General features: G+C 50.9%; 10 protein-coding genes across 10 annotated transcripts; 7 read left to right on the top strand and 3 right to left on the bottom strand.

Moving 5' to 3' along the window:
* Positions 1-504: 504 nt before the first annotated feature.
* On the top strand, positions 505-2,110 carry HER10_EVM0008443 (uncharacterized protein; the record flags this gene model as incomplete). The annotated part of the gene is made up of 3 exons (XM_035477966.1): positions 505-820; positions 900-1,463; positions 1,518-2,110. The coding sequence occupies 3 exons, from the start codon at positions 505-507 to the stop codon at positions 2,108-2,110; spliced, it is 1,473 nt and encodes a 490-aa protein (XP_035338656.1).
* A 433-nt stretch (positions 2,111-2,543) lies between these two features.
* HER10_EVM0011528 (uncharacterized protein) lies at positions 2,544-3,533 on the top strand (the record flags this gene model as incomplete). The annotated part of the gene is made up of 1 exon (XM_035480958.1): positions 2,544-3,533. One exon carries the CDS (start codon positions 2,544-2,546, stop codon positions 3,531-3,533), a length of 990 nt encoding a protein of 329 aa, XP_035338931.1.
* A 2,534-nt stretch (positions 3,534-6,067) lies between these two features.
* On the top strand, positions 6,068-6,437 carry HER10_EVM0012232 (uncharacterized protein; the record flags this gene model as incomplete). The annotated part of the gene is made up of 2 exons (XM_035481630.1): positions 6,068-6,154; positions 6,246-6,437. The coding sequence occupies 2 exons, from the start codon at positions 6,068-6,070 to the stop codon at positions 6,435-6,437; spliced, it is 279 nt and encodes a 92-aa protein (XP_035338987.1).
* A 428-nt stretch (positions 6,438-6,865) lies between these two features.
* On the bottom strand, positions 6,866-8,597 carry HER10_EVM0007543 (proline-specific permease; the record flags this gene model as incomplete). Its single annotated transcript, XM_035477096.1, has 2 exons — positions 6,866-7,459; positions 7,530-8,597. 2 exons carry the CDS (start codon positions 8,595-8,597, stop codon positions 6,866-6,868), a joined length of 1,662 nt encoding a protein of 553 aa, XP_035338569.1.
* A 1,298-nt stretch (positions 8,598-9,895) lies between these two features.
* HER10_EVM0006822 (methylmalonate-semialdehyde dehydrogenase, mitochondrial precursor) lies at positions 9,896-11,663 on the bottom strand (the record flags this gene model as incomplete). The annotated part of the gene is made up of 2 exons (XM_035476396.1): positions 9,896-10,953; positions 11,063-11,663. The coding sequence occupies 2 exons, from the start codon at positions 11,661-11,663 to the stop codon at positions 9,896-9,898; spliced, it is 1,659 nt and encodes a 552-aa protein (XP_035338493.1).
* Positions 11,664-12,646: 983 nt separating this feature from the next.
* On the top strand, positions 12,647-14,195 carry HER10_EVM0003974 (uncharacterized protein; the record flags this gene model as incomplete). Its single annotated transcript, XM_035473634.1, has 8 exons — positions 12,647-12,774; positions 12,837-12,939; positions 13,002-13,236; positions 13,293-13,475; positions 13,533-13,607; positions 13,672-13,925; positions 13,986-14,062; positions 14,120-14,195. The coding sequence occupies 8 exons, from the start codon at positions 12,647-12,649 to the stop codon at positions 14,193-14,195; spliced, it is 1,131 nt and encodes a 376-aa protein (XP_035338232.1).
* A 1,196-nt stretch (positions 14,196-15,391) lies between these two features.
* HER10_EVM0013078 (dihydrodipicolinate synthase) lies at positions 15,392-16,303 on the top strand (the record flags this gene model as incomplete). Its single annotated transcript, XM_035482448.1, has 1 exon — positions 15,392-16,303. The coding sequence occupies one exon, from the start codon at positions 15,392-15,394 to the stop codon at positions 16,301-16,303; it is 912 nt and encodes a 303-aa protein (XP_035339072.1).
* Positions 16,304-16,691: 388 nt separating this feature from the next.
* Positions 16,692-19,267, bottom strand: HER10_EVM0000003 (uncharacterized protein; the record flags this gene model as incomplete). The annotated part of the gene is made up of 3 exons (XM_035469801.1): positions 18,370-19,267; positions 17,714-18,198; positions 16,692-17,660 (listed from the first exon to the last, which is right to left on the bottom strand). The coding sequence occupies exons 1-3, from the start codon at positions 19,097-19,099 to the stop codon at positions 16,692-16,694; spliced, it is 2,184 nt and encodes a 727-aa protein (XP_035337878.1). The 5' UTR covers positions 19,100-19,267.
* A 562-nt stretch (positions 19,268-19,829) lies between these two features.
* HER10_EVM0001285 (4-aminobutyrate aminotransferase) lies at positions 19,830-21,539 on the top strand (the record flags this gene model as incomplete). The annotated part of the gene is made up of 4 exons (XM_035471040.1): positions 19,830-20,092; positions 20,158-20,193; positions 20,270-21,426; positions 21,490-21,539. 4 exons carry the CDS (start codon positions 19,830-19,832, stop codon positions 21,537-21,539), a joined length of 1,506 nt encoding a protein of 501 aa, XP_035337973.1.
* A 434-nt stretch (positions 21,540-21,973) lies between these two features.
* On the top strand, positions 21,974-23,303 carry HER10_EVM0009688 (nucleoside-diphosphate-sugar epimerase; the record flags this gene model as incomplete). Its single annotated transcript, XM_035479168.1, has 5 exons — positions 21,974-22,005; positions 22,073-22,278; positions 22,340-22,420; positions 22,497-22,966; positions 23,034-23,303. The coding sequence occupies exons 1-5, from the start codon at positions 21,989-21,991 to the stop codon at positions 23,301-23,303; spliced, it is 1,044 nt and encodes a 347-aa protein (XP_035338769.1). The 5' UTR covers positions 21,974-21,988.
* Positions 23,304-23,665: the final 362 nt, after the last annotated feature.

The following is a 23,665-nucleotide window of genomic DNA, read 5'->3' as shown; positions in this document are numbered from 1 at the left end:
CACGATAGTGACACACACGCTCCTCGCGGGGACAGTCTATGGATACTTATCCGTACTCAGTCCCAGGTACCCATCTGTGCAGCCGTTAACGCAATACCCAAGATTGCTATTGGCAGAGGATCCAGGATGTCCATACCTAGCGTGCTGGCCAGGCCACCCAATATGTTTGACACCTGATTCTTTACCAATGCGGCGGGATTGTCCACATCACGGATAATAACCCTGGTCTGAAAAAGCCGCCAATTGGCCTAGGTTGGCAATTGCACCAACAAGTCACTCCATGCGGAGCTTCCTGCTGAAGAATGTTGCACTGGGGTTGCAAGATCCAGGGGTCTTATCAACTGACCACTCAGAAGCTCGAGATATTTCACCCATTTTCCGAAGATGTGCGAATTTCCGCTGTTGACGTTCGAGAGCTCCCCCCTTCTCATGATCATACTCTTCGCTCTTTGTTTGTACAGACAACTCGCGTAGACGACGAGTCATCGATCGTATTTCGTCATAATGTTGGGCACTATTCTTGCCTTCGTGGCGCTGTTAGCCCTCTATCTCATCGGCAGCGCCATCTACAACGTCACTCTCCATCCGCTGGCCGATGTGCCCGGCCCCAAGATCTGCGCCATTACTCGGATTCCATACTGGCTTGTCGCATTGAAAGGTGAAGATATAGAATGGATGAAGAGCCTACATGAAGCGTATGGCCCGGTCGTTCGTTTTGGCCCTACGGACCTGAGTTACACGGCCGGAGAGGCCTGGAATGATATCCATGGGCCCAAGGTGACTGAAAAAGCCCAAGAGTTCTCAGTTCAGCCTGTGAATGGTACGCGATAACCCGACAGCTTTGTTTTCCAGCTTCAACTTTAGCATATGAGCTAGCACCAAATACTGATGGGTTGCAGGCGTCCCAAGTATGCTTACGGCGAACACCGAAGATCATGCTCGAGTCCGTCGCCTCTTCTCACCTGCCTTCTCGGAACGTGCGCTGAGACAACAAGAGCCGCTGTTCCGGAAGTACGTGGACCTTCTCATGTACAAGATCAGCGAGGTTGGCGAGGAAGGAAAAAAGGCCGTGGAAATGACCCAACTGCTCAACTTTGCAACATTCGACGTCATGGCCGAACTTTGCTTTGGCCAGCCCCTTGGCTTGCTGGCGAAGAACGAATACAGCCCCTGGGTCAGATCAATCTTTGAGTCGCTCAAGATGTTGCCCATCGTCTCTATCATTAACTACTACCCAATTCTGACTACCATATTCAACCGCTTCGAGCCAAAGTCTGTCGTAGAGCAGCGTGTCACTCACTGCAAGCATTCAGAGGATCGTGTCAACCAGCGGTTGCAGGATGGCTCTGACCAGCCGGACGTTTGGAACCTAGTCTTGGCTGCGAAGGAGGGCAAAGGCCTGTCTCTCGAAGAGATGCATTCAAACTCGGAGATTTTCATGCTTGCTGGATCGGAAACGACAGGTAAGCAAATGTCGTGGCCTGTGGACTTGAGGTAAAGCTGACTGGGTGCACTAGCTACACTTCTCAGCGGTTGTCTTTACAATCTGCTCACCTATCCTGACAAAATGAACACCCTTCTCGAAGAAATTCGAGGCAACTTCACAAAGCTGGATGAGCTCACGTTCGAACGTCTTCAAGAGCTGAAGTACATGAATGCCTGCCTTAAGGAGGCGCTGCGCGTTTATCCCCCTGTGCCGATCGGAAGTCCTAGAGTGGTGCTCCCAGGTGGACAACAGATTCTTGGTAAATGGGTGCCTGCCGACACGCGCGTATCTGTCCACCACTGGTCGACGTACAGATCCGAGTCCAACTTCAAGAACGCCGACACTTTTACGCCAGAGAGATGGCTCAAGACGGACCCCACCTACGCCGGAGATGCGCTGGAAGCTCACCAACCGTTCGGTTTCGGGCCGCGTAACTGCCTGGGCCAAAACATGGCGATGCACGAGATGAGACTCATTCTGGCTACTTTGCTCTTCTCATACGACCTCGAGCTGTGTGAGGAAAGCCGGGACTGGAAGAACCAAAAGGCATTTGCGCTCTGGATCAAGAACCCATTGATGATCCGCGCAAAACCATTGGCAACACAAACTAGATTGAAAATTTGAGGTGAATTCCGTCCGTTTCACTTCGGCTCTGGTCAATAGTAGTACCCTGAGACCCAGCTCAAGTTGCAATGGAAACAAACACTCTTCTCTCGACCAATGGAAACGTCAATTAAGTGACGTCAGATTATTATTGTGGTTCTGAGACATCCAAGGAATCTAACCGGCGGGATGCTGACGATGGCGGGAGATCGACATTTTAGATCGTGTTAGTCTAAGCGCGACCTCGGACACATTTCGTCGACTTTTGGGCTTGACCACAATTATAAAGCAGCCCACCGATTTCTTTGTCTTGCGTATGGCACTTTCTGCTTCTCTAACCTAGACCGCAAAATAACAGTAAATTCTTGTAATCAAATCATATAATTGTTCAAGAAGAACTTTGCGCGATACCTAGAATTCTATCGTCCAGAATAGTCACATAAAGTACCTCAAAATGGCGACGACGGTTACCTATAGACGTCTTCAAATATCGTCATCCATAACATACGAATACTACGTTGCTAAAACTTCGAACTCCAATTTACCGAACCTCCTCTTTTTACACGGGTTTCCCTCCACCGCGACCGACTTCCGCCAACAACTAGAGCACTTCGCCTCCCTGGGTTACGGTGTCATCGCGCCTGATCTCCTTGGCTACGGCGGAACTTCCAAGCCACATGACCCGCAAGAATACACATGGCGCAAAATGAGTACACACATCAAAGCCATACTGGACGCGGAGAACTTCCACACTGTGGTAGGCGTAGGCCACGATCTGGGTTCATGGTTCCTCAGCAGACTTCACCACTTTTATCCTTCCCAGTTCGGGGGTTTGGTGTTCTTAGACGTCGGATACTCTGCCCCCGGGGAAAAGTTTGATGTCGAGATGATCAACCGAATGACAAAAGAGATGACTGGCGAAGAGAGGTTTCGATACTGGGATTTCTTTACGGATGACGAAGGAGTGGCCCTGATGGATCGGAATGTCGAGTCTATAATATCTCTCATGCATGCTTCACCTGAAGTCATGGCTGCGAATCTCGGACCGCCTGGGAAAGCTAGGGACTGGGTCTCCTCTGCAAGAATTGCGCCAGCCCATTCTTTTGCCGACGGAGATGTGCAGAAAAACGAGTACTTCCTGGCAAAGGTTGCGTCGTTCAAGACAGGCGGGTGGACAGGTCCGACAAATTGGTACAAAGCGCTCCGAAACAACTTGTCTTTTGAAGATGAGAAGGATATGGATAAGGGGCTTGAAGTGCCCGTGTTACTAATCGGCTGTGGACGAGACGAAATGACGGTTGCCTCATTCCAGGATCAGATGACAAGGCCGTGGGCAAAGGCCGGGTATTATTTTGAGGTTCTCGAAACAGGTCACTGGGCCATGCACGAAGATGGAGAGAAAACTAATCGATTGCTGCAAAGGTTTCTTGAGAAACTTAAGTGAAGTGATTATCACCATGTACAAATTTCGTTTGATCTTTGTTTAATTTAATAGAAAGATAAATCATACTTTAAAGATGAGTTTAACATTCAATGAGCCTCATTATGTTAGCGGGAGACTGCGAGACGCGTCATACCTAGCTTCATTTCTCATCAAGCACGATGGCCCAGAAGGCTTGTAGTTCGGTCTCTTGTACTGAATTTCAAGCCCATGGATAATGCCTGATTTTAAAGCGGAAGAATTCGTATAGACAAGGCTAGATATATTTTCCACCGGATCAACGTGAGTTGAAATAACGGCGTCATTACTCAAAGACGAGCCATGACGCCGTACCGCCAGCATGTTTGTAGCATACCTTGAGCCACCAGCTCGGCTCCCTCGGTTCTTCAAGCCAAAAAACGTCTCTCGTGGGTGCCGAGAGGCTGGGAGTCGACCCTTCTTGATCCACCGCCGAGCAAAGGTACCCGAACTTGCTCATTGGTCAGGTCGGTTGAAGATCAAGTCTAAAGACAACCCTGCTAAGTGAAGATGAACCGGCCCTGGTTCCCGCCTTCAGGTATAGATCATAGCACGGATGGCGGATCCTAGGTATGCTAAGCTTTTTGGAGATCTCTTGGCCTTGAAGGAACAATGACTTGGTTCAACGACTGGCTTTTCCGCTCTATTCACACCCGAGACCTCGGCCTGGAGACCCAGAAGGAGTTGAATGAGGTGAGCTTCAATGTGGCTGAAAACACACTGTGGGCACCCAGTGCTAGGCGGTGTCCTCTGGCCAATTCCGTTTCGATCATCACGCAATCATTGGCCATGAGGTTATCTTACGAAAAGCCAATGTCTAAGGATAAGCATTGCAAATAGACGGGAGAGTCATCTTCATGACTGCAATTTCTCAAGGGATATAGATTGGTATTGGCCGTGCAGCCTTGTCTTCTGCCAGAGCTCCCCGCTAGGCCTTGTCAGTCCATACTTACATGTAGCTATCTGAATCTGTACATAGCCCATATTTTTCGATGGGCAAGTCGCGAATTCATCGGTCTCTCATGTACAGCATCATGCATGCCGTGCTGCGCTTTCGATCCGCAAGCTCCGGAGACAACCGGAAACTACACTGCCAGGAGCCCGTGCATTGACTAGTGAAACCCTGCCAATCATGAGTCTCGACACAATTTCACGCTCCAATTTCCTTTTTGTCCTTGGTCCTAGCTTAGCTATGAATGCTTACCACTCTCAGCCACAGTCGGCCAGAGCTCTGACGATGCCATCGACCAAGGACAAACAGTGGGATTATGGTATTCGAGCCGGTGTTCTGACACTGTGGGACTGGGGTGGAATGACAACCAAAGAGATTTGCGAGAAGTATGGTATGCCCCGGCGGACTTTCAACGCGATCCACAACAAAGCTCTGGCCCGAGGATGGGGACCAGGTCAACCGGTGCTAATTGCTCATGTCGAAGACGGAGCTCGCTCCGGCCGCCCGAAGACGAGAGGAGACGGCTCTGACAGGCCCCTCGAAGGTGCGGATAGTATCGACCCAGTCTCTAGCCAAGGGGCGTAGAGACAAACTCCACAGTCAAGTCTGGACGCAATCAAATCTATGTGGGCAGTTTCTGTACCTCGTGTTGAAGACACATGGACCTAACCCCATCTTTCAAAAAGCCCGCTTCATACTTGCCCGGCGATACTTGATGCGGCTCGTGATGAGTGGAGACGCGCTGCAATCTTAGCAACGACAGGAAAGCCTTCGCCTGAGTGCATTTGGAGACCTGACCACGCAAGTCGAGAGACTCGAGGCTGCAAGATGATAGGTACTCAGTACGGATGGACTAGGTGGACATAGGAGTAGGCATTTGTTATCGAGAATACAGGCATCGCCATGTTATGATTCCTTGTACAAGTGAAGCTTATCACCTGCCTGGTAGCACCAACGACAACACATAACCTGGGTATTCCAGCTACCTGATATAATCATAAGACTCAAAGTAGCCAGTGTTTTTTTCATAACTGCAATATAAAGTGGGTGTGTAAATCTCTTACATATACTAGTCACACTTAACGTGGCTTTGCTCATGACTTAAGGAAGGCGGAAGCTGTGGTGACCAAAAAATCAGATTGACCCGCTCAGATAAGCAGCCCTCAATGAAGTTACATAAGTTCATGGTAAAAGACTGGCTTTCTCATAAATGAGGGATTAAACTGCTTGATATACCCTGAAAGAAGTACAGGACACTGGCGATGGAGCTCGCGAAACCCACCTCTTCTCGGAATCCAAGTCCCGATGCCAGAACCGATTGGTGGAAGGGATTCGGAATTTCGAAAGCGTACCACACTGAACTTGCTTCAGATGGCGACAAGGAAACAGGGGCTCGAAAATATGAGAGTATGATAGCTTCCCTAGGGGACGACCCTAAGAAGGAGATAGCCTAGATAGGCTGCGATTAAAAGCCTCGTCTATAAAATACATTACAAGGTTCGAAAGCCCATAGAGATGAACACATATACTACATCGCTTGAAAAAGACTTAGAGTCACTTCTACAATATGAAAATCACTACTACCTTCGTTTCCCTTCTCGCCCTTGCTGCCAGCACGATGGCGAGCCCAATTCCAGAGCCAGCTGCTGCTCATGTACGCCTCTCCCAGCCGCACGATCTGCTACTTCCTCTTCCACTCCACACAATCGATATCAGTTCTGTCGCTAACAGATGTCAATAAACAGAATCCACGCGCTGCCTGCCCATCCCAAGTCAACAGCGCCTGCAGCAAGTACAGTAACGCCAATGGCCAGAGACAATGCCGAGGCGGCCAATGGAACTGCGTTCATCTCAACCCGATCACTCTGGATGGAAATTTCGTCACATATACTTCAAGGGGTGTTTATTGTTCTAAGAATGGAGAATTGTGCTCCTGAATACTGTGAATGACGTCGATTTGTCGTATCTCCGAAGTCAAGAGGACGCGCATTCTGTTGGGCTTTGAAGTCACACCTTACTCGAACGGACGTCGATAAGGTAGCCACTAGAACCTCCGGCCGGTTATACCATGCTAAACATACAAAGACGGCCATTTGTTTGCAGAACCGCTTACAATTACGAGATAGAAGACTGCTCGTCTGCATTGATATGTAATCGAAAAGTCAAGTGGATATTCTGTACGAGAAGTTCCACAACATCAGTACTAGTAATGACACTCTCGCCAGAAGGCCCTTGTTTGATACAGGGGGAAAAGTGTACGAAGAGACTTCGATTCCCAGTTTCTCAATTGGCGACTAAGTTGTTAATTAACTCGTGTGATACAGTGATAGACCATAGGACATGGTACCTATCATTACATATAGGTTTACTCAAACAAAACCCTCCACTTTTGATACCACTTAGTTCTTACCGGTGCAGGTTGTTCTGCAGCAAAAATCTCGTCTAAGCCAGACTTCAGGTCGACATCCATCGGATTAAGTACCCAGGGATCTTGTCGTCCCACAGTGAACTTGTGACCGAAGAAAAGCAGCAAGAATATTACCACCCCGATGTACGACGTAAAGAAGGAAGAGGTGTTCCACTGTCCTGCGAGGAATACCTTGAAACCGTTAATGAGAAGCAGTAGACTGAAGCCGAACAAGCTGAACATGCTTGAGTAGGGCTGGAAGCGGGAACGAAAGGGGATGTCTGTAATGCCCTGTGCATCTGATGCCTTGCGATATCTAAAGTAGATGATGCAGCAGCAAATCCAACTTTGATAAGCACCTGTATTGATCAAGTTGACGAACCAGTTGAACACGGTCGCACCAGTTGAAGCAACGTTGAGATACGCCAATAACGAGAATGAGGCACTGGCTGCCGTGGCGTAGTATGGGACACCTGACTTCGTACAGCGGGTGAAGATCTTTGGCGCGTTGCCTGCGAGGGCCATCGAGTAGAGTGCGCGGCTAGCAAGGTACTACTCAAGTTTACACGGATTAGAAGATATTCGAGGACCTACTCTCAGGAGCAGGGAGGGGAACATATACCAGATAGGAGTTGCCTGCAGACCAAGCACTCAGCACGATCACGACGTTCACCACGCTGTCTAAGCCCTTGATGCCTGCCTCCCTGATGCCAATAGCCCAAGGAGAAGCACCGGCGCCTTTGCCACCGCTGAGGAGGTTGGGGTTGTTGCTGCTGACAATGATCCCCACAGCCAGAGCACCAAGAATGTAGAATGTGATGAGGCGATAGAAGTAGCGACGGGTCGCGGTAGGAATATTGCGGCGAGGGCTTTGCATCTCTCCGCCCGTGACGACAAGAAGTTCCGGCGCAAACGCGAACGCAAACACGGAGAAGGTGATGGTTGAGACAAATGCCACCAGACGCCCAGAGTCTCCCGTGACGATGTATTCTTTGACCGGTCCTGGTTCGGACCAGTTTGAAAACCAAAGGGGTTGATGCGAGGGCCCGCCACCGAAGAAGAGGACAACGGAGAGGATAAGCAGCCCAATAATACCAAAGACTTTCATGCTGGCGAACCAAAATTCGGCCTCTCCATAGACTTTGACGGGGAAGCAGTTGAGGGCAATCATGACGGCGCCGATAAGCGTCAACCAGAACGCGATGTGTAAAGGCGGCGACCAGTAGTTGAGGACAATGTAGGTCGCAGTAATCTCGGCTGGAACCGTGATGGAGAAGATGTACCAGTATACCCAACCCAGCGTAAACCCAAGACTGCGCGAGAAAAATCGTTGACCGTAGTAGGCGACTGAAGAGCCGGGAACTGGAAGATAGGCACTCATTTCGCCGGTGGCCGTTGCCACTCCGTAGAGAAGGAGAGTGATGCTGATGTATGAAATGAGAAGGAATAGGGGCCCGCCCATATTCAGGCCCTGGCCGACGCCGACGAAGAGACCTGTTCCGATTGTGCCTCCCAAGGCGATCATTTGTGCATGTCGAGACTTGAGGCCACGTTGGGTCGAGCCGTGTTGTTGCCCCTCAGGACCTAGCACGCCGCCGCGTACGGACTCCATTGGACGGAGCTCGACATCGTTGTCGGCGATGACTGGGGACTTCATCTTCTCGGTGTCGTAAGATACTGGCTTAGACATTGCGGCCTTGTAGATGTCAGTTGAAATGACGTTTGACTTATTGAAACGAAGTTCTAGGACTGAAGAGCAAACAGCCTCCTATAAGAACGAAGTAGGCAATCCACGGAGGTTAGAACCCTACCAGACGTTGTTGTAGCAAATTTTTGATCCGGAATCGAGTTGACATAAATCAACAGGACGAAAGGGAATGCAACTTAAATACTTGAGTCAAGGTGTAGAGGGAGATGGAAGTGATTTAGAGTCGAGTAGACTTTTGCAACGCTGCTAATCAGGTCATCATGGGGTACGCAGCAGCAAAACTATCGTTGGTTTGCGCATACATTTCCGACTTAGCCCAATACCATGGGCGCGGGTATCAATCTTGGTCTGGAACGTTTCCCGAGGATTATCTGGAATGTTTCCCGAGGGCTATCAGCTTCATTGTAATTAAAACCTGGCGTAACTCATGATACGCTGGGGTTAGCTTGCACTAAACCTGATAAGGGAGGCTAGGAGGTTTTGTTGTTGGTGTTGTCGTTATTACTTTCCTAAAACTTTGAGACTACCTACTCAGCCAAGCTTCTGGCAAGGAGAACTTCCCCGCGTAACTATCGGCTTCCCCGGACACATCCCTGAAGTCGGCTGATATGTGCGATACGCAGCGTATATGCTAGTCTTGATACTGGCTCTTGTCGTATCTACCTTCACCAAGACTCTGTTAAACCCCAGACTCGCAGAAGACTGACATAGAGGCAGTGGAGGTGAAATGGAAACCATTTCCGCGTGGCGTCGAGACAGCGTGAACCATGTTGCTGAAGAATGCAGGCTTCATCCCTGATGGCGATCACATCAGCAGGAGATCTAGATCATTTGGCATGCCACTCTCATCCTCATCCAGGAGAGCCAATTTCAAAAATGACCAAAGTACAGACGCGGATTGAAAGCGAAGCGAATCAACTCCAGAATAGTCAGCTTGACTGATGCACGGCTTGATCCAGGAAGCTAAGTTGAGAGTGGCCAAATTTCCGTTCTGCTTCGGAGACCGGAAATGTACTTATGATTGTAAGCAAAGGGAACAGTAATGGCACGCCACATACGATTGTAGCATGGCTATATCTGATTAGCAAGCTTGCGACGCTTAGTGAGCACTGTTGAAATACGTCTCAGGCGCCGAATCCGGGGCATACATAAGGTAGCTTACGAGGTCAACCGGTGCAAAGGATTCAGGGCATCGAAATAACGAGCCTTTTACCCGAACAGAGGAGTGTCTGCCACTAGTGTATCTGGAAATTCATCGATTCTATCGTACTTTTCTACGTCTAGTTTTGGGTCGGCATCACCACGCTTGCCTTACTCGCCTCCTCGTCTTCCAATTTCCAGAGGCTGGTGACGGTTTTGGTCTGCAAATAGAAGTTCAAGCCTGCTTTGCCGTAGAAAGTGTTGACGCCACCGCCGGCGATGCTTGCCTTGTTTCCGGTGAAGCTGAACATAGGCAGCGGCACTGGAATTGGAACATTGATGCCAAGCTGCCCAGCCTCTACATTCTTCTGAAACCAAGAGGCAGCAGCTCCGGAATTGGTGAAAAGAGCAACGCCATTGCCGTAGGGATTGTCGTTGACAAGTTGAGTGGCTTCGGCCAAGGTCTCCGCCTCCAGACAAACTAAGACCGGGCCGAAAATCTCCTCCTTGTAGCACTTCATGTGAGGCTTCACACCACTAATGATGGTGGGACCTAGGAAGTTGCCGTTAGGATACTTGCTGGGGCGATAGCCACGGCCATCCAACACAATCTTAGCGCCTTCTTGTTCCGCGCTCTCGATCAGAGCTTCTATCCTGGCAAGACTTTGGGGGCTAATTACCGGGCCCAGGTCAGCGCCATCTTCGAACCCGCCATCGACCTTGAGCTGTTTTGCATTTTCGACGAGGTCGTCGACCCAAGAGTGCGTCTCGCGGCCAGTGAGGACCAGGGCAGAGAGAGCCATACAACGCTGACCTGCGGCGCCGAATGCAGCACCGGAGATTGCATTAATCGTCCGTTGCTTGTTGCTATCGGGTAGAACGACAGCATGGTTCTTTGCACCGAGGTTGGCCTGCACTCTCTTTCCGTTGGCTGATCCACGAGTATAGATGTATTCGCCGGCCTTGTTTCCACCGACAAAGCTAATGGCCTTGATTGCCGGCTCGTCGAGAATGAAGTTGACTGCGCGGTGCGTGCCATGGATGATGTTGATAACACCGTCTGGGAATCCAGCTTCTTTAGCCAGTTCTGCCAGAATCATAGCCGCGCCGGGATCTCTTTCGGATGGTTTGAGAACCAGAGTATTGCCAGTAATCGTAGCAATTGGAATCGACCAGAGAGGAATCATGGCAGGGAAGTCTGTCGAAGAGCGCATCTGTTAGCGACGGAATAAATGCCAGAAGTACCAGAAGTAAGGTAGTCCGTGAATACATATTATAGCTCAAGAGTTAGGCTTAAAATAACTTACTGAAAGGACATATAGCGGCAACAACACCAAGAGGCTCACGGTAGCTTCGTGTCTCCATATCTTTGGCTACCTCTAGAACGTCACCAGTGATTTGTGTCGTGATGCCGCACGCCGTCTCGGCAACTTGCAGACCGCGTAGAACGTCGCCTCGTGCATCGGCAAAGGTCTTGCCCTGTTCAAGTGTGATGGATGCGGCAAGACGATCCCAATCTCTTCGAATCAAGTTTGCGAAGTTGAACATGATTTGCTGGCGTTTCAGAATGCTCGTAGCCTTCCATGCTGGAAATGCGCGCTGAGCGCTCTCGACTGCGGCCTTGAGCTCCTCGTTCGTGCTCTCTGGTACGCGTGTAACGACATTGTTCGTGGCTGGATCGTGGACATCGATCCAGCTGCTTGCTGAGGACGATTTGAAGGTGTTGTCGATGAAGTTTTGTGTTGGTGAAGGGTTGGTTATCTTGGTGTGAGACATTGGCCAGGACGATTGTGCAGATGATGTTGTGGAAAGAGCTCTACGGTATGAAACTGGGGAATATAGAGCGATGAAGCTGCTTGGCTTGGCTGAGGCTACACGGACGGCTGATGAAGCCTTGAAGGAACGCATGTTTGGACAAGACGAAAGACAAGCTTGGTGACAATATACTGTTGGTCAATGTCCCGGAGTGAAGTAGTGCATGAATCTTAAAGAAAGAGAGAGCCAGTTCTAGATAAATTTGAAGCAGCTCACCAGAGAGATTGTAGAGGCCGCTGGTCGATCTAGGCAAGTGGGTTGTTTCACGCGCACGATTCGTCAATTACTTTCCTTACTTATTACACAATTGGAAATTCTCGACATATTGACCATCGGAAGTGCTTCCGTAATGTTTATGGTAAGGTCTCGCCGAAGTTCACCTCGATGTTCATGTCCGCCATGGCTGTCAAATTCCTGGAAAGCTATGCGTACCGACTGCGCATATCGCACGTGGATCAATCAGCCTATTACCCCTGTACTGTGGGAGGTCTGATGCATCTTAGCACCTGCAGCCCGATACATGTCCCTGATTCAATAGAACTTCTCAAAAACGTATCACGCGGGGGCAAGACAAGCTCATCCCAGGAGAACACGAATCAGACGTCAGACAGTTTGTGGGTGCACATATCTGGAAAGTCAGATTAAGTGTAAGTATTGGTGTGAAGCAAAAATGGCAACCATCCCCGAGCTACCCCGAATTCACCCCAACCATGACGATAAGCATTTGGTCTAGATCGGGGACTTTGAGCTCCTTGTCCAAAACAGGAGCTTCAAGACGCTTAATTCAGGTGCAGAAGGGTCCAAAAGTCCAGCGCAAGCATTTCCTGAGTGCTGTTGCTATCCCGATTTCGGGTGACGGAGCAACCCGAGGCAGGAAAGTCCAGATCTTTCAAGACTGACGGAACCTATTCCGATAGATTATTTCACATAAGCTCACGAGCTCTCCATTGCAGCAGCTTTTTTTCACATCAAGTGTTCCTCTTCAACTCCTCCCAAGACTATTCCATGTTGAGCTGGTGCAATCTATCCTCAAAGCACACCCGACCAAGATAATCTTAGTCTTACCAATCTTCAGAATGGCAAACCGCGGCGCAACATGGGACCCCGATGTCCATACCATCCGTGATCTGATGGAGCTGGGCAGCAAGAAGCTTCCCAAGATGTACAGAGATTACTATAACGAGGGCGCAATGGATCTCGTAACGTCAGTTGTCCGAAGTCAGCTCCAGAGTATCCGAGAAATCACTAACATTCGACACTATACAGACTGAAGGATAACGAGGAAGCATACAACCGATACAAGATCATGCCACGGATTCTCGTCAATGTCGACAACATCGACATGTCTACCTCGATCTTTGGAGCTAAGGTATGTAGGTCGCATGGCCGAAAATTCTATTTTCTAGAAAACTATTTACATATTCCCGATAGGTTTCATTTCCCTTGGGCTTCAGCCCGGCTGCGATGCACAAGATGGCTCACCCAGATGGCGAGCTCGGAACGTCGCGTGCTGCAGCAAAGATGAATGTTTGCATGGCCCTTTCTTCCTATGCCACCGAGTCGATGGAAAATGTGGCTGCCGAAGGCGCTGGAAACCCATATGTCATGCAGCTCTGTGTGCTCAGAGACCGAGAGACCACTCTGCAAATTCTGAAGAGGGCTGAAGGTAGGCAAATCATATGTCCTACAAGCATGAAGTCAAGATGCTAAGAAGTTGGACAGCCTCTGGATACAAGGCCATCTTCCTGTCTGTCGATACCCCGCTGCTAGGCCGCCGCTTGAACGAGTACCGAAACAACTTCTGTCTACCCGATGGCATCGAGTGGCCCAACCTCTTGTCCGATGGAAAGAGCGAATTGAGCGGTAACGAGAAGGACGGCCAGTCGTCAAACAGACATGACTTTGGTACGTCACTGAGCATCTGCATCCTTATCGAATACATGACTGAGGAAGAAATTGTAGACCCTTCGCTTGACTGGGATTCTGCGATTCCGTGGCTCAAGAAGCACACCAAGCTCCAGCTGTGGCTCAAGGGTGGTAAGTTGATGTAACACTCGCACCTGCCATGAAGTCGAACTGACTGGCGTGTTTTCTCTTCTAGTCTACACTCCCGACGACGTAGCTCTCGCAATTAGACACGGCCTCAACGGTGTCATCATCTCGAACCACGGTGGCAGACAGCTGGATGGTGTACCTGCCACGCTGGATGCTCTGCGCATCTGTGCACCGGTGGCAGCGGGAAAGATTCCTATCGCTGTTGATGGCGGTATACGCCGCGGTACTGATATCTTCAAGGCGCTTGCCCTTGGCGCCTCACATTGCTTTGTGGGAAGAATCCCCATTTGGGGCCTGGCAGTACGTCGAGACACGATTGACTGAGATGATTATCGACACAATAGCTGATAAGCATGATAGTACAATGGGCAAGAGGGCGTTGAGCTGGCGCTTAAGATCCTCCAGTACGAGCTCAAGGTCGCCATGGCTCTTGCAGGGTAAGTCCCAAGCTTCTGACTGAAGGCCCTAGCCACAACTAATTAAATTTGCAACAGAACCCGAACCATTGCTGAAATCTCGAGGGGTCATGTGGCATATCTAAACGGTAGTGGTGTTTTGTCGAAGCTCTAGGTGACAAATGTGTATTTTGATAGCATTTGCATAGCGAATTATCATTTTCTCAGACTGATGATCGCCAATGAAACTTTGTACGAGTGTTAGGTTTTCTCCTGTCAAGATGTGGAAGAAATCTCCAATAAATGACCAAAGATGCACGAAATGTGATATGTATTGAAACCAAAACTAATACTACTAGATCTTTGGCATTATTAGCTACTACGGAGCGCCGAGCCTGGGTCATTAAACGACATTGTCTCCAAGGGCTTCTGATCCGCACCGCAAACCATGGCTGCGGCTACATGCGAATAATTGAAGTGTACTTTGGCCGGTGTGCCCATCAAATGTAATCAAGCCCTTCTTCGCCCGACTTCGCCTCCCAGTCTAGAGCTGCAAGCGCCACGCAGCCTCGCAAAAAGACCTTGATTCTCACGAGACCCCAGCCTGATTGACGAAGCTCGTGTGTCTTCGAATGCGTTACTACCTCCAGAACCTTACGTACTGGTATCAAGATAACCCCGATAATGATTGTCCCTTTCCAGTGCAGAATGACTGTCCCTTTTCGGTCATGGTGTTACCATATCACTGTTTCCGCGCCACGCAGCGCCATAGTCAGGCCAAGCCGGGCCTCCTAAAGGAAGGCTTCCGCGACGGGATCCACTTTGCCGCCCGGACCTACCCCGCGATATCTCGATCGAGATAGCGATTCTGGATACTTTCACCATGGGGCACTATGGGTCCCCGGGACCGGAGCTGACCCCGTGGTGCCGTCCTCTTTCGTTCGATTCGACTTTACCCCGCCATCCTCACACCCCTTTTCCAGAGCCGTTGTGAGGGGCGGAGGTGACAGAAGAGGCAGGCTTGCTCAAATTGGTTATACTTTGAGTTATCGGGTGCGCTTCCGGTCTTGTTTGTGCTGTAATAGAGAAGGTTTGCGCGTGTACCGATCCGCAATGTACGAAGCAAGAGATGCCGGGTTGTGTTTGTAATCTTTGACATGCTGGAATTAGACAAACACCCGAAGAAGCTGGTAGCTATATGACGTTGGCATCCGAAGCTCAGCGAACTCTGGTTATTTACATTGCAGTATCATTACTCCTAAAACCAGCTCCGTCATATTCCAGCAGAATCTGTCTTGCAGGTCATTACACAACAACATTAATTGCTTTAAGCCCTCAAATCACTCAAACAGCCCGAACAACACGTCCAAAATGCCCGCCAGCGACCTCAAAGGCGTCCTCGTCGCCCTAATCACCCCCTTCACCCCCGACCAAAAAGAAATCGACACCGCCGCCCTCGATGCACACATCCAACGCATGATCGCCGCAGGCGTCCACGGCCTCGTCCCCGGTGGTAGCACGGGTGAATTCACAGCCCTCACCACCGAAGAGCGCAAAATCCTCGTCAAGCAGTCCGTCGACTCTGCTGCCGGCCGTGTCCCTGTCGTCGCGGGCATCGGCGACCTTTCTACCGCAAAGGCCGTCGAGCACGCCATCTACGCCGCTTCAGTCGGCGCCAGCGCGCTGATGGTTGTCCCCCCATTTTACGATGCGCCCAACCTGGCGCAGTTGAAGGAGCTGCTCAAGGAAATTCACGACGAGTCCAAGTTGCCGATCATGTACTACAACATTCCCTCCGCTAGCGGCGTTTCGCTCTCCCCAGAGGAGATTGCTTCGCTTTCCGAAGTTGGTGTCACGCATCTCAAGGATACTTCGGGCAACGCGCCCGCCCTCACAGACATGCTCTTCACCGAAGCCACCTATTCCAAGGTCACCGCCTTCAACGGCTGGGACACTCTCACATTCTATGGCCTGGCCGCGGGCGCAAAGGGCTCCGTTTGGGGTGCAACAAACATCATCCCCGAGCTGTCGTCGCAGCTGTGGGAGGCGCTGGGGGAGAAGAAGGATCTGGCCAGGGGCCGAGAGCTGTGGGCCAAGATCTTCCCGATCTGCAAGTTCCTCGAGGCACCTGGGGACAACTACGGCGCGGCTGTGAAGACAGGCATGGAGTTGCGCGGGTGGAAGACGGGAGGTATGCGCAAGCCGTTTAAGCTGCTTGAGGGCGAGAGGCGCAAGGAGCTTGCGCAATTGTTGAAGGATGCGGGCGTTGAGGTTGTTGCGTAGAGTGCTCTGCTATTAATGAATTGGAGTAAAAGATTGATCAATGCTCAGATTAGTCTTAACGGCTACTTTGTACGATGTCCCTGGTGCCATCGCAGATGTCAACAAGCTTCAGATGTGGTCCCTTTGAGCCACAGAAAATGGTACGCTGGAACTACCATCAGTTCTCTCTGAATAGATATTTCGACGCAGCTTCATGATGCAGCTCTTTGGTAAATGCTACCGACACGCTGGCTCGTATTGAAGGCAGAGGAATTGTTGGTCGATGTGCGAGCTCGCGTAGCTTTCTTGAGGAAAGTCAGGTCTTTGATTTCTGAACACAGAAGAGCTTCACGCGCTATAGTTGTACATCGTTGATTGTCTACATCATGAAGTCTTCTGATCTAGACATTCATCTCGAAATAGTCTTCATCATGTCCGGCCAGCTCAAGGTCCAATCACCGGTCTCCGTCCTCTTGTCCCATACACTTTGGGCCAAAACACTGGGCTTATCTGTACCAAATATCACGCCGCTACTATCAATTTTCTGAAGCACTTTGAGGCCCCTCTCTTGTAAATCAGGCGTTGTAGCCTCGCACGCAGCAATGAAAGCTGCCCACCCGATGCTCGTCGCAAAGTCGTGATCGTCTGCTGTCTCTTCGAGGCACGGCTGAATGAAATCTAGCGTCTTACGCACAGAGTCCTGAATCACCATGGCGCTCATGTTGTAGACGCGGCGGTAAAAGTAGATGATAAGTGCCTGATGCATGGCAAGCGTCAGAGATCGGATGAGGGGATGGTCTACGAGCTTCGTCTCCTGGGTGACAAGTTCCCGCGGACGGCTCGGCCCACTTTGCATATCCGACGATCCCATTGACCAGGACCAGATGTTCTGCTCCAATTGTTTGATATGGCGCGACATGGCCATGGAGATGCGGTGGTCGTACATGGCCATTGCTTCCAGCTTGGTCTTCTCATTAGCGAAGCTAATGGTCTGCGACAGCAGCGTCATCAATGACTCTGGCACACCATAGATCTCTGGGTACATCGTCACAGGCCAGTGGCCAGAAACATCGAGATGAATGTCCGCGTAGCCCACCTCTGCAGGCTTCTCCCGTGACAAATCGAGGTCGGCACCGAGAGAATCTTCTGCGATACGGAACTTGCGGAGCGACACCGCCATCTCGGTTGCCGCCTGCGCTTGGGATTTTGCAGATTCTATGGCAATATCTGTACTCTCTGCAATGACGCGGAGGTGTGTGTAGACATGATGTAGTACACGGATGTTGAAGGATTTGGGCATCGCAAGGCCACGCAGACGGATTAGGCGTTCGGCGTCGAGGAGGAAGATCTTTACTGCGCGGGATCCATTATAGAGAACCTGAATGGCATTAGAAGAGTCAATTGGAGGCTCTGGTTTTGGGATGAACTTACCGATACCATGGCTGTGGCAAGAATGGCCATAAGGATCTCGTTGTATTTGGCCTGACTTGGCTCATCAGATTCTCCTCGTAAGGCCATTTTGAGATGTGTCTGGGCACTCTTTTGATAGTTCTGTCCAATATCTAGCCACTGTGTTGTTGACTTCTGGCTTTCTTTTTTTGAAGACTGATGCATATGAAAGGCACTCTTTGCTAGCAGTGTACACAGGATACTGTGACGGGTATGCGAAGTGGTGTTCCAAAGCGACAGCTCGGCAAAGGTTTCCAGAGCGCAAGGGAGGAGCCAGAGCTGCCACGGTGATATTCTCATACCCTTAACCGACGATGACGATTCCATAGTCTTGTAGTATCGTAAGAGGGAAGCTGCATGTGACGGCAAGCATGGTTCGATACCCGGCATGTTGTTAGTTAAGGGGGTAGGAAGCTTGTGCGAAATCGGTAGGGTTTGCTCGTCTGTCGAAGGACTGGTCGGATCTTCTATATGATTTTCCTCCCTGTCATGGTTCTGACGTTGGGTATTTGTATCATCAGCTGGCCCAAGCTCGGTTTGAGCCATTGCTGGCGTGCGCGGCGATAATGGCGAGAAGAGAAGATCTAGTGCAGAGTTGTCCATTGCCATCATATGAGACAGACTTCCCGACCCTTCGCCGTGCATCCACGGCTGGCCCATGTTGTTTATCATGCCTTCAGTGCTAAAGTTGTCAAACGGTCCAGGTAAGAAATATGGCTCCAGAGCTAAGGAGCTATCGTCAACGGACCAAGGCTCGATAACAACATCCTCGATATCTTCATCGAGCTCGCCGTCCATCGTCTCTGGTAAGGCATCAGACGGCGAGGTGTTAGGCGAGCTCCCAGAAACAGAGGGTTGCAACGGCGAAGATGCAGAATCCGTAGAGCCATCAAAGGCCCTGAACACGCCAAACGGACCAGCTACGTGCGCATCGTCGGCATGGACGCTTTTCTCGTCGAGATCCAGAACAATGTCGCCGGCAGACTGGCGCCCCATGCTCGTCACAATCTCGACACTCATTGTCTTCCTCTCTTCCTCGGTGAAAAGCGGGTACCGGTAGGAAGTGCCGCGATGAGCGTGCTTCTGCTCGGCGGAGCACAGGGGGTCCGGAACCCACAGGAGCTGGCCATCGTAGCCCTCACAGACGAGATTGAGGCGGCGGCAGGACGAGCATACTGGGCGGGCCTCGTCACACTTGAGATGACGACTTCTGCAGGTGCGACAGCCTGTGAACGTTCTTGAGCGAGGGACCTTCTTTGTTGGGGCAGCGCTGCTGCTGGTGGTTCTCGTTTTCGCCGTTGACTTTCCTTTCGGGGGAGGCGGCTTTACCCCGGATTTGGACCCTCTGGTGACCGGACGGGCAGGCATCCTCGAGTGTGCGACAAGGTATCGAAGAGCAAGGCCGATGATGAAGCTGTTTGATTGGATTTGGCACGTAGGAGATGATTGTAATAGGAGGGGAGTAACACATCAGGCTTGTGTTCCCGATGGGCCGATTTTCTCGTGCTCTTGCGTGACTTAAAGAGAAGTCGACGAGAGACACGAGGCAAATTGACCATTACGTATGCATCGATATCGGCGAACTAGCTTCGGTCAGCTGGGCGATAGGGATGTTGTTCATCATGCATGGACAGTTCGGCGTCGTTGTCCGTAGATGCCAAGTGTAGTCAATCTTTGTTTCTGCCAAAATCATCTGGGAAGGTTTCCGCGACGTGAATCGGTACGTATCGGCGCTAACGGGGTGGAGACTCCAGAGCCGATTGTAGGCCGGACCATCCCGCTACCTAGGATGATGCCGGATCGGTCAAGTCACTAATATGAATCTTCAGTTTTAGTTGTGGCTTTACCTCTCCAATATTCGCAGACATTTTCTGGTCGGAAGGTAAGAGATGGGGATCTGACTGTCATGTAACTGGATGTATTCTGCTGTCTGAACATTGTGATGGGAATGCCTTCGCGAGAACTTAGGTGGTCCGTGGCACATGCGTGTAAGTCGAGTGTAAGACCTGTACCTCGGAATAAGACTAAGTATTTTATCATCAATCTTCCGTCTCCAAAACTTTGACAGTACATGCGAAATAACTTGTACAAACTCGTAATGGCATTCAGGCACCCTAAATCACTCACACTGACCGCTGCAGTCCGACGGTGGCCTCGAGTCGTCGCTGGCGTGCGACCATTCTCGGCTACGTCAAGCGACCGCGCAGCTGCCATCTTCTCGAACGAGCCTTCCAGGCCAAAGCTCGTGACATCTTCACTTCCCGGACCTAGAGTGAAAGATGGTCTTGCGGACTTGGAGGAAGTTTTTGATACCAGGAGTGCGAACACTTTGGTAGACTACGAGAAGTCGACGGGTAACTAGTGAGTTGAATTACCATATCGCACGACTTGTCTACGTATCTATTGATGCTGATGTACATCTGCAGTCTTGTTGATGCCGATGGCAACACATTCCTAGATGTGTATGTGTTGCGACGATCCTCATTGTCATGTGTAGACCAGTACGAGACTAACGAACGACGTCTGATTGATGCATAGATTTGCTCAAATCGCCTCCATTCCGCTGGGATACAATAACCCTGAACTCAACCGTGCCTCTGTAAGCCCAGCCATGGTCCGCGCCATCGCCAGCCGGCCAGCACTTGGAAGTTTTCCATCAACAGACTATGCAGACCTCCTCAAGACCGGTATCCTAAAAGCCGCTCCGCAAGGCCTAAATCAAGTCTTCACGGCTACCACTGGATCGGACGCAAACGAGACAGCGTACAAAGCCGCTTGCATCTGGAAGGGGACTCGGGACCGCGGCGGTAGGGATTTCAGCGCTGCTGAGCTGGAGTCCGTCATGCGGAACCAGGAGCCTGGTGCGAAAAAGTATTCGATAATGTCATTTTCAAAGGGGTTTCACGGCCGTCTTTTTGGAAGTTTGTCCACGACGAGGAGCAAGCCAATTCACAAGCTCGATGTGCCGGCTTTCGACTGGCCTGTGGCGCCTTTTTCGCAGCTCAAGCACCCCCTCGACCAATTCGCATCTGAGAATGCTGCCGAGGAGAAGCGGTGCCTTGAGGAAACGGAGCGTGTGCTGGACGAGGCCAACGGCACAGTCGCAGCAGTGGTCATCGAACCTGTTCAAGCTGAGGGCGGCGACAATCACGCGTCCCCCGCCTTCTTTCGTGGTCTTCGAGAGCTTACCAAGCGTAAGGGTGTGTTAATGATTGTCGATGAGGTTCAAACAGGCGTAGGGGCAACAGGCAAATTTTGGGCCCACGAGCACTGGAACCTCCCTTCTCCGCCAGACATGGTCACCTTCTCAAAGAAGGCACAAGCGGCGGGTTTCTACTTTGGCGACGCTGACCTGCGACCTGACAAGCCGTATCGCCAGTTCAATACTTGGATGGGCGACCCCGTGCGTGCACTGTTGTTCAAGGCGATTTACGGAGAGATTGAGAAGCACGGGTTGGTTGAGCATACGGCACGGGTTGGTGGGTACCTGTACCGGGAGCTGGAGGGGCTGGCGGACAAGTACCCGCAGCACGTATTGAACCTTCGTGGCAAGGATCGCGGGACGTTTATTGCGTGGGATTGTCCGCGGAGAGAAGAGGTGCTAGCCTTGGCTAAGTCGAGAGGGGTAAACATGGGCGGCAGCGGCGATGCTGCTATCCGACTACGACCGATGCTGGTGTTTGAGAAGCATCATGGTAAGTTAATGCCCAAGGAACCGATTGTTCGTGTACGAATGGAGACTGACAATCGCTTCACAGCCGATATTTTCCTGGACGTGTTGGAAGGGGTATTCAAGCGGCTATCGTAGGCTCAAGGATCGTGAGGGCCATGCTCTCAGCAAGGATGAAACGATTGATCTATAAGCAAGATTCACGAAGGACCGTTCTCGAAGATAGAATCATACATAAGCGCGCCCTTCGGTGGGTCGTCTGGAATTGACATGTAAAGATAGCATCGCCAATTGGCACTTGGTGTCGACAATGAGAAAAGTTGGAGTGACGCCATGGAGTAGCGCATTGTGTAATTCGTGGGGCAGCTTGGCAGCTTCACAGCTCTCGTCGACAGAGATTGGTAATCTGCTCCAAGCTTCAACCCCTGTTTGGAAGGCCAGCGCGAGCAGGTTATGTACAGTTTATATACTTCCATGCGATGCCACCTCAATGTCTCAAAGTACGAAAGACCAGTTCTAAGTTTTCACTCATCCCCAGTTATCAACTGAGAAAGATTTCAGCGCAGAGAATAGCAAATTCAGGCACAATGGTCAATATCTTCCTGTAAGTCAACTGAAGCTCAGTGACAATAAGCGCGTGTAAGTGCTCCGTGCTCACAGAAAGCCTTCAGGACTGGAGCGACGGGCTACATCGGGGGCAGCGTCCTCTCGTTGCTCGCCAAGTCGCACCCCGAGTACGCTGTGAGAGCGTTAGTGCGCGACAGCGCCAAGGGAAAGATTATCACCGGCGCCTTCAGCAAGGTCGAGATCGTCGAGGGTGATCTTGACGATGTTGAGACCATCACTCGGGAAGCCTCTAAAGCCGATGTCGTTGTCCGTATGTTTTGGCTCTTCCACAAAGTGGCCTCGCGAGCTGGAATCACTAACACCATTGCCAGATCTGGCTGCGTCTGGACACTTGAAGAGCGTTGAGACCATTCACAAGGCCTTGTCGTCCAAGTCGGCAGAGCAAAAGCCCTGTAAGTCTGCGCAGCAATTTTCCTTACCAGTTCACACTCGGGAATCACGATCAATGATGCTAAGTTCTTAACGCAGCGCACTGGATCCAGATCTCTGGCGCTAGCGCACTTGCCGCAGCAGAACTCGCCGACAAGTCTCGTAGCCCAGGCTCAGCGAGCGATCTTGTCTTCAACGACCTAACCAGCATCGATGACCTACGGTCCTTCATCCAGAAATATCCAAGCCGCGCTGTCGACAACTACCTCCTCAAAGTCGCCGCCGATGAACCCAAAGTCAACACGGCACTGGTGTTCCCGCCCATCATCTACGGTCGTGGGATCGGCCCTGTGAACCAGCGCAGCGTGCAGATCCCGTCGCTGGCGAAAGCCACGCTGGATCGCGGTCGCGGAGTGCAGGTCGGCAAGGGCCTGAGCCGCTGGGGAAATGTGCATGTTGAGGACATTGCTCAGTTGATTGCCCGGCTCGTTGAGCGAGCTGCGGAGGCGAAGGGCGAGGAGGAGGTTTGGAACGAGAATGGACTGTATCTCACTGGTGTTGGTGAAATGGTGAGTGAAGAAGATTCTGGGCCCCTCAACTCCTTGCTTTGCACTAGCTAACAGAAATGATCCACAGTCGTTTGGGGAAATCTCAAAATTGGTTGCCTCCGCTGCAGCTAAGAAGGGTCTCATTTCAAAAGACGAGGTGGAGGAAGTTGGACCCGAAGAAGCGAACAAGGTGCTGCCACACGGAACGGTGCTCTTTGGAACGAATGCTCGCAGCGAGGCACTCAGGGCTAAGAAGGTACTGGGTTGGGCGCCGACAGGCGAGAGTTTGGAGGAAGAGATCCCCAAAGCTGTGTCTTGGGAAGCTCCCGAGGTTCAGCACAGTGAGCTTAAGCGATGAGCAATCGATTCGTGGTCATAGACGGCGGTACGTAAATCAAGAATAACACAAAATTCACATCTCAATACAATGTCAAAGCCGGACCATCAAGTCAAAATTGGATGGAATGCCTCATATGCTACCGATTCAAAGAGAACTATTCACCGTCAGGCTTCGATCCTTTTCGTCAAGCCGGACTTCACTCGGTAACTCAATGCTCCAGTGAGGCTAATCTAGTTAGAAGACCAATTGAGCTTCAATTGGAGGATGAGTGCCTAAATCAGGGAGCAAGCTCACTGAATCGCAAGGTGGTGGTGGAGACTTAGCCCCTCATTCTCCATCTTCTCTCCTGAGACTCGCTGCTGTCCCTCGTCAAATTCTAT

This window comes from Colletotrichum scovillei (genome assembly GCF_011075155.1).
Source record: "Colletotrichum scovillei strain TJNH1 chromosome Unknown Contig00001, whole genome shotgun sequence".
Taxonomy (NCBI): Eukaryota; Fungi; Ascomycota; class Sordariomycetes; order Glomerellales; family Glomerellaceae; genus Colletotrichum; species Colletotrichum scovillei.
The sequence above is the reverse complement of the archived record's forward strand: the minus strand, read 5'-3'. Positions and strand labels throughout refer to the sequence as shown.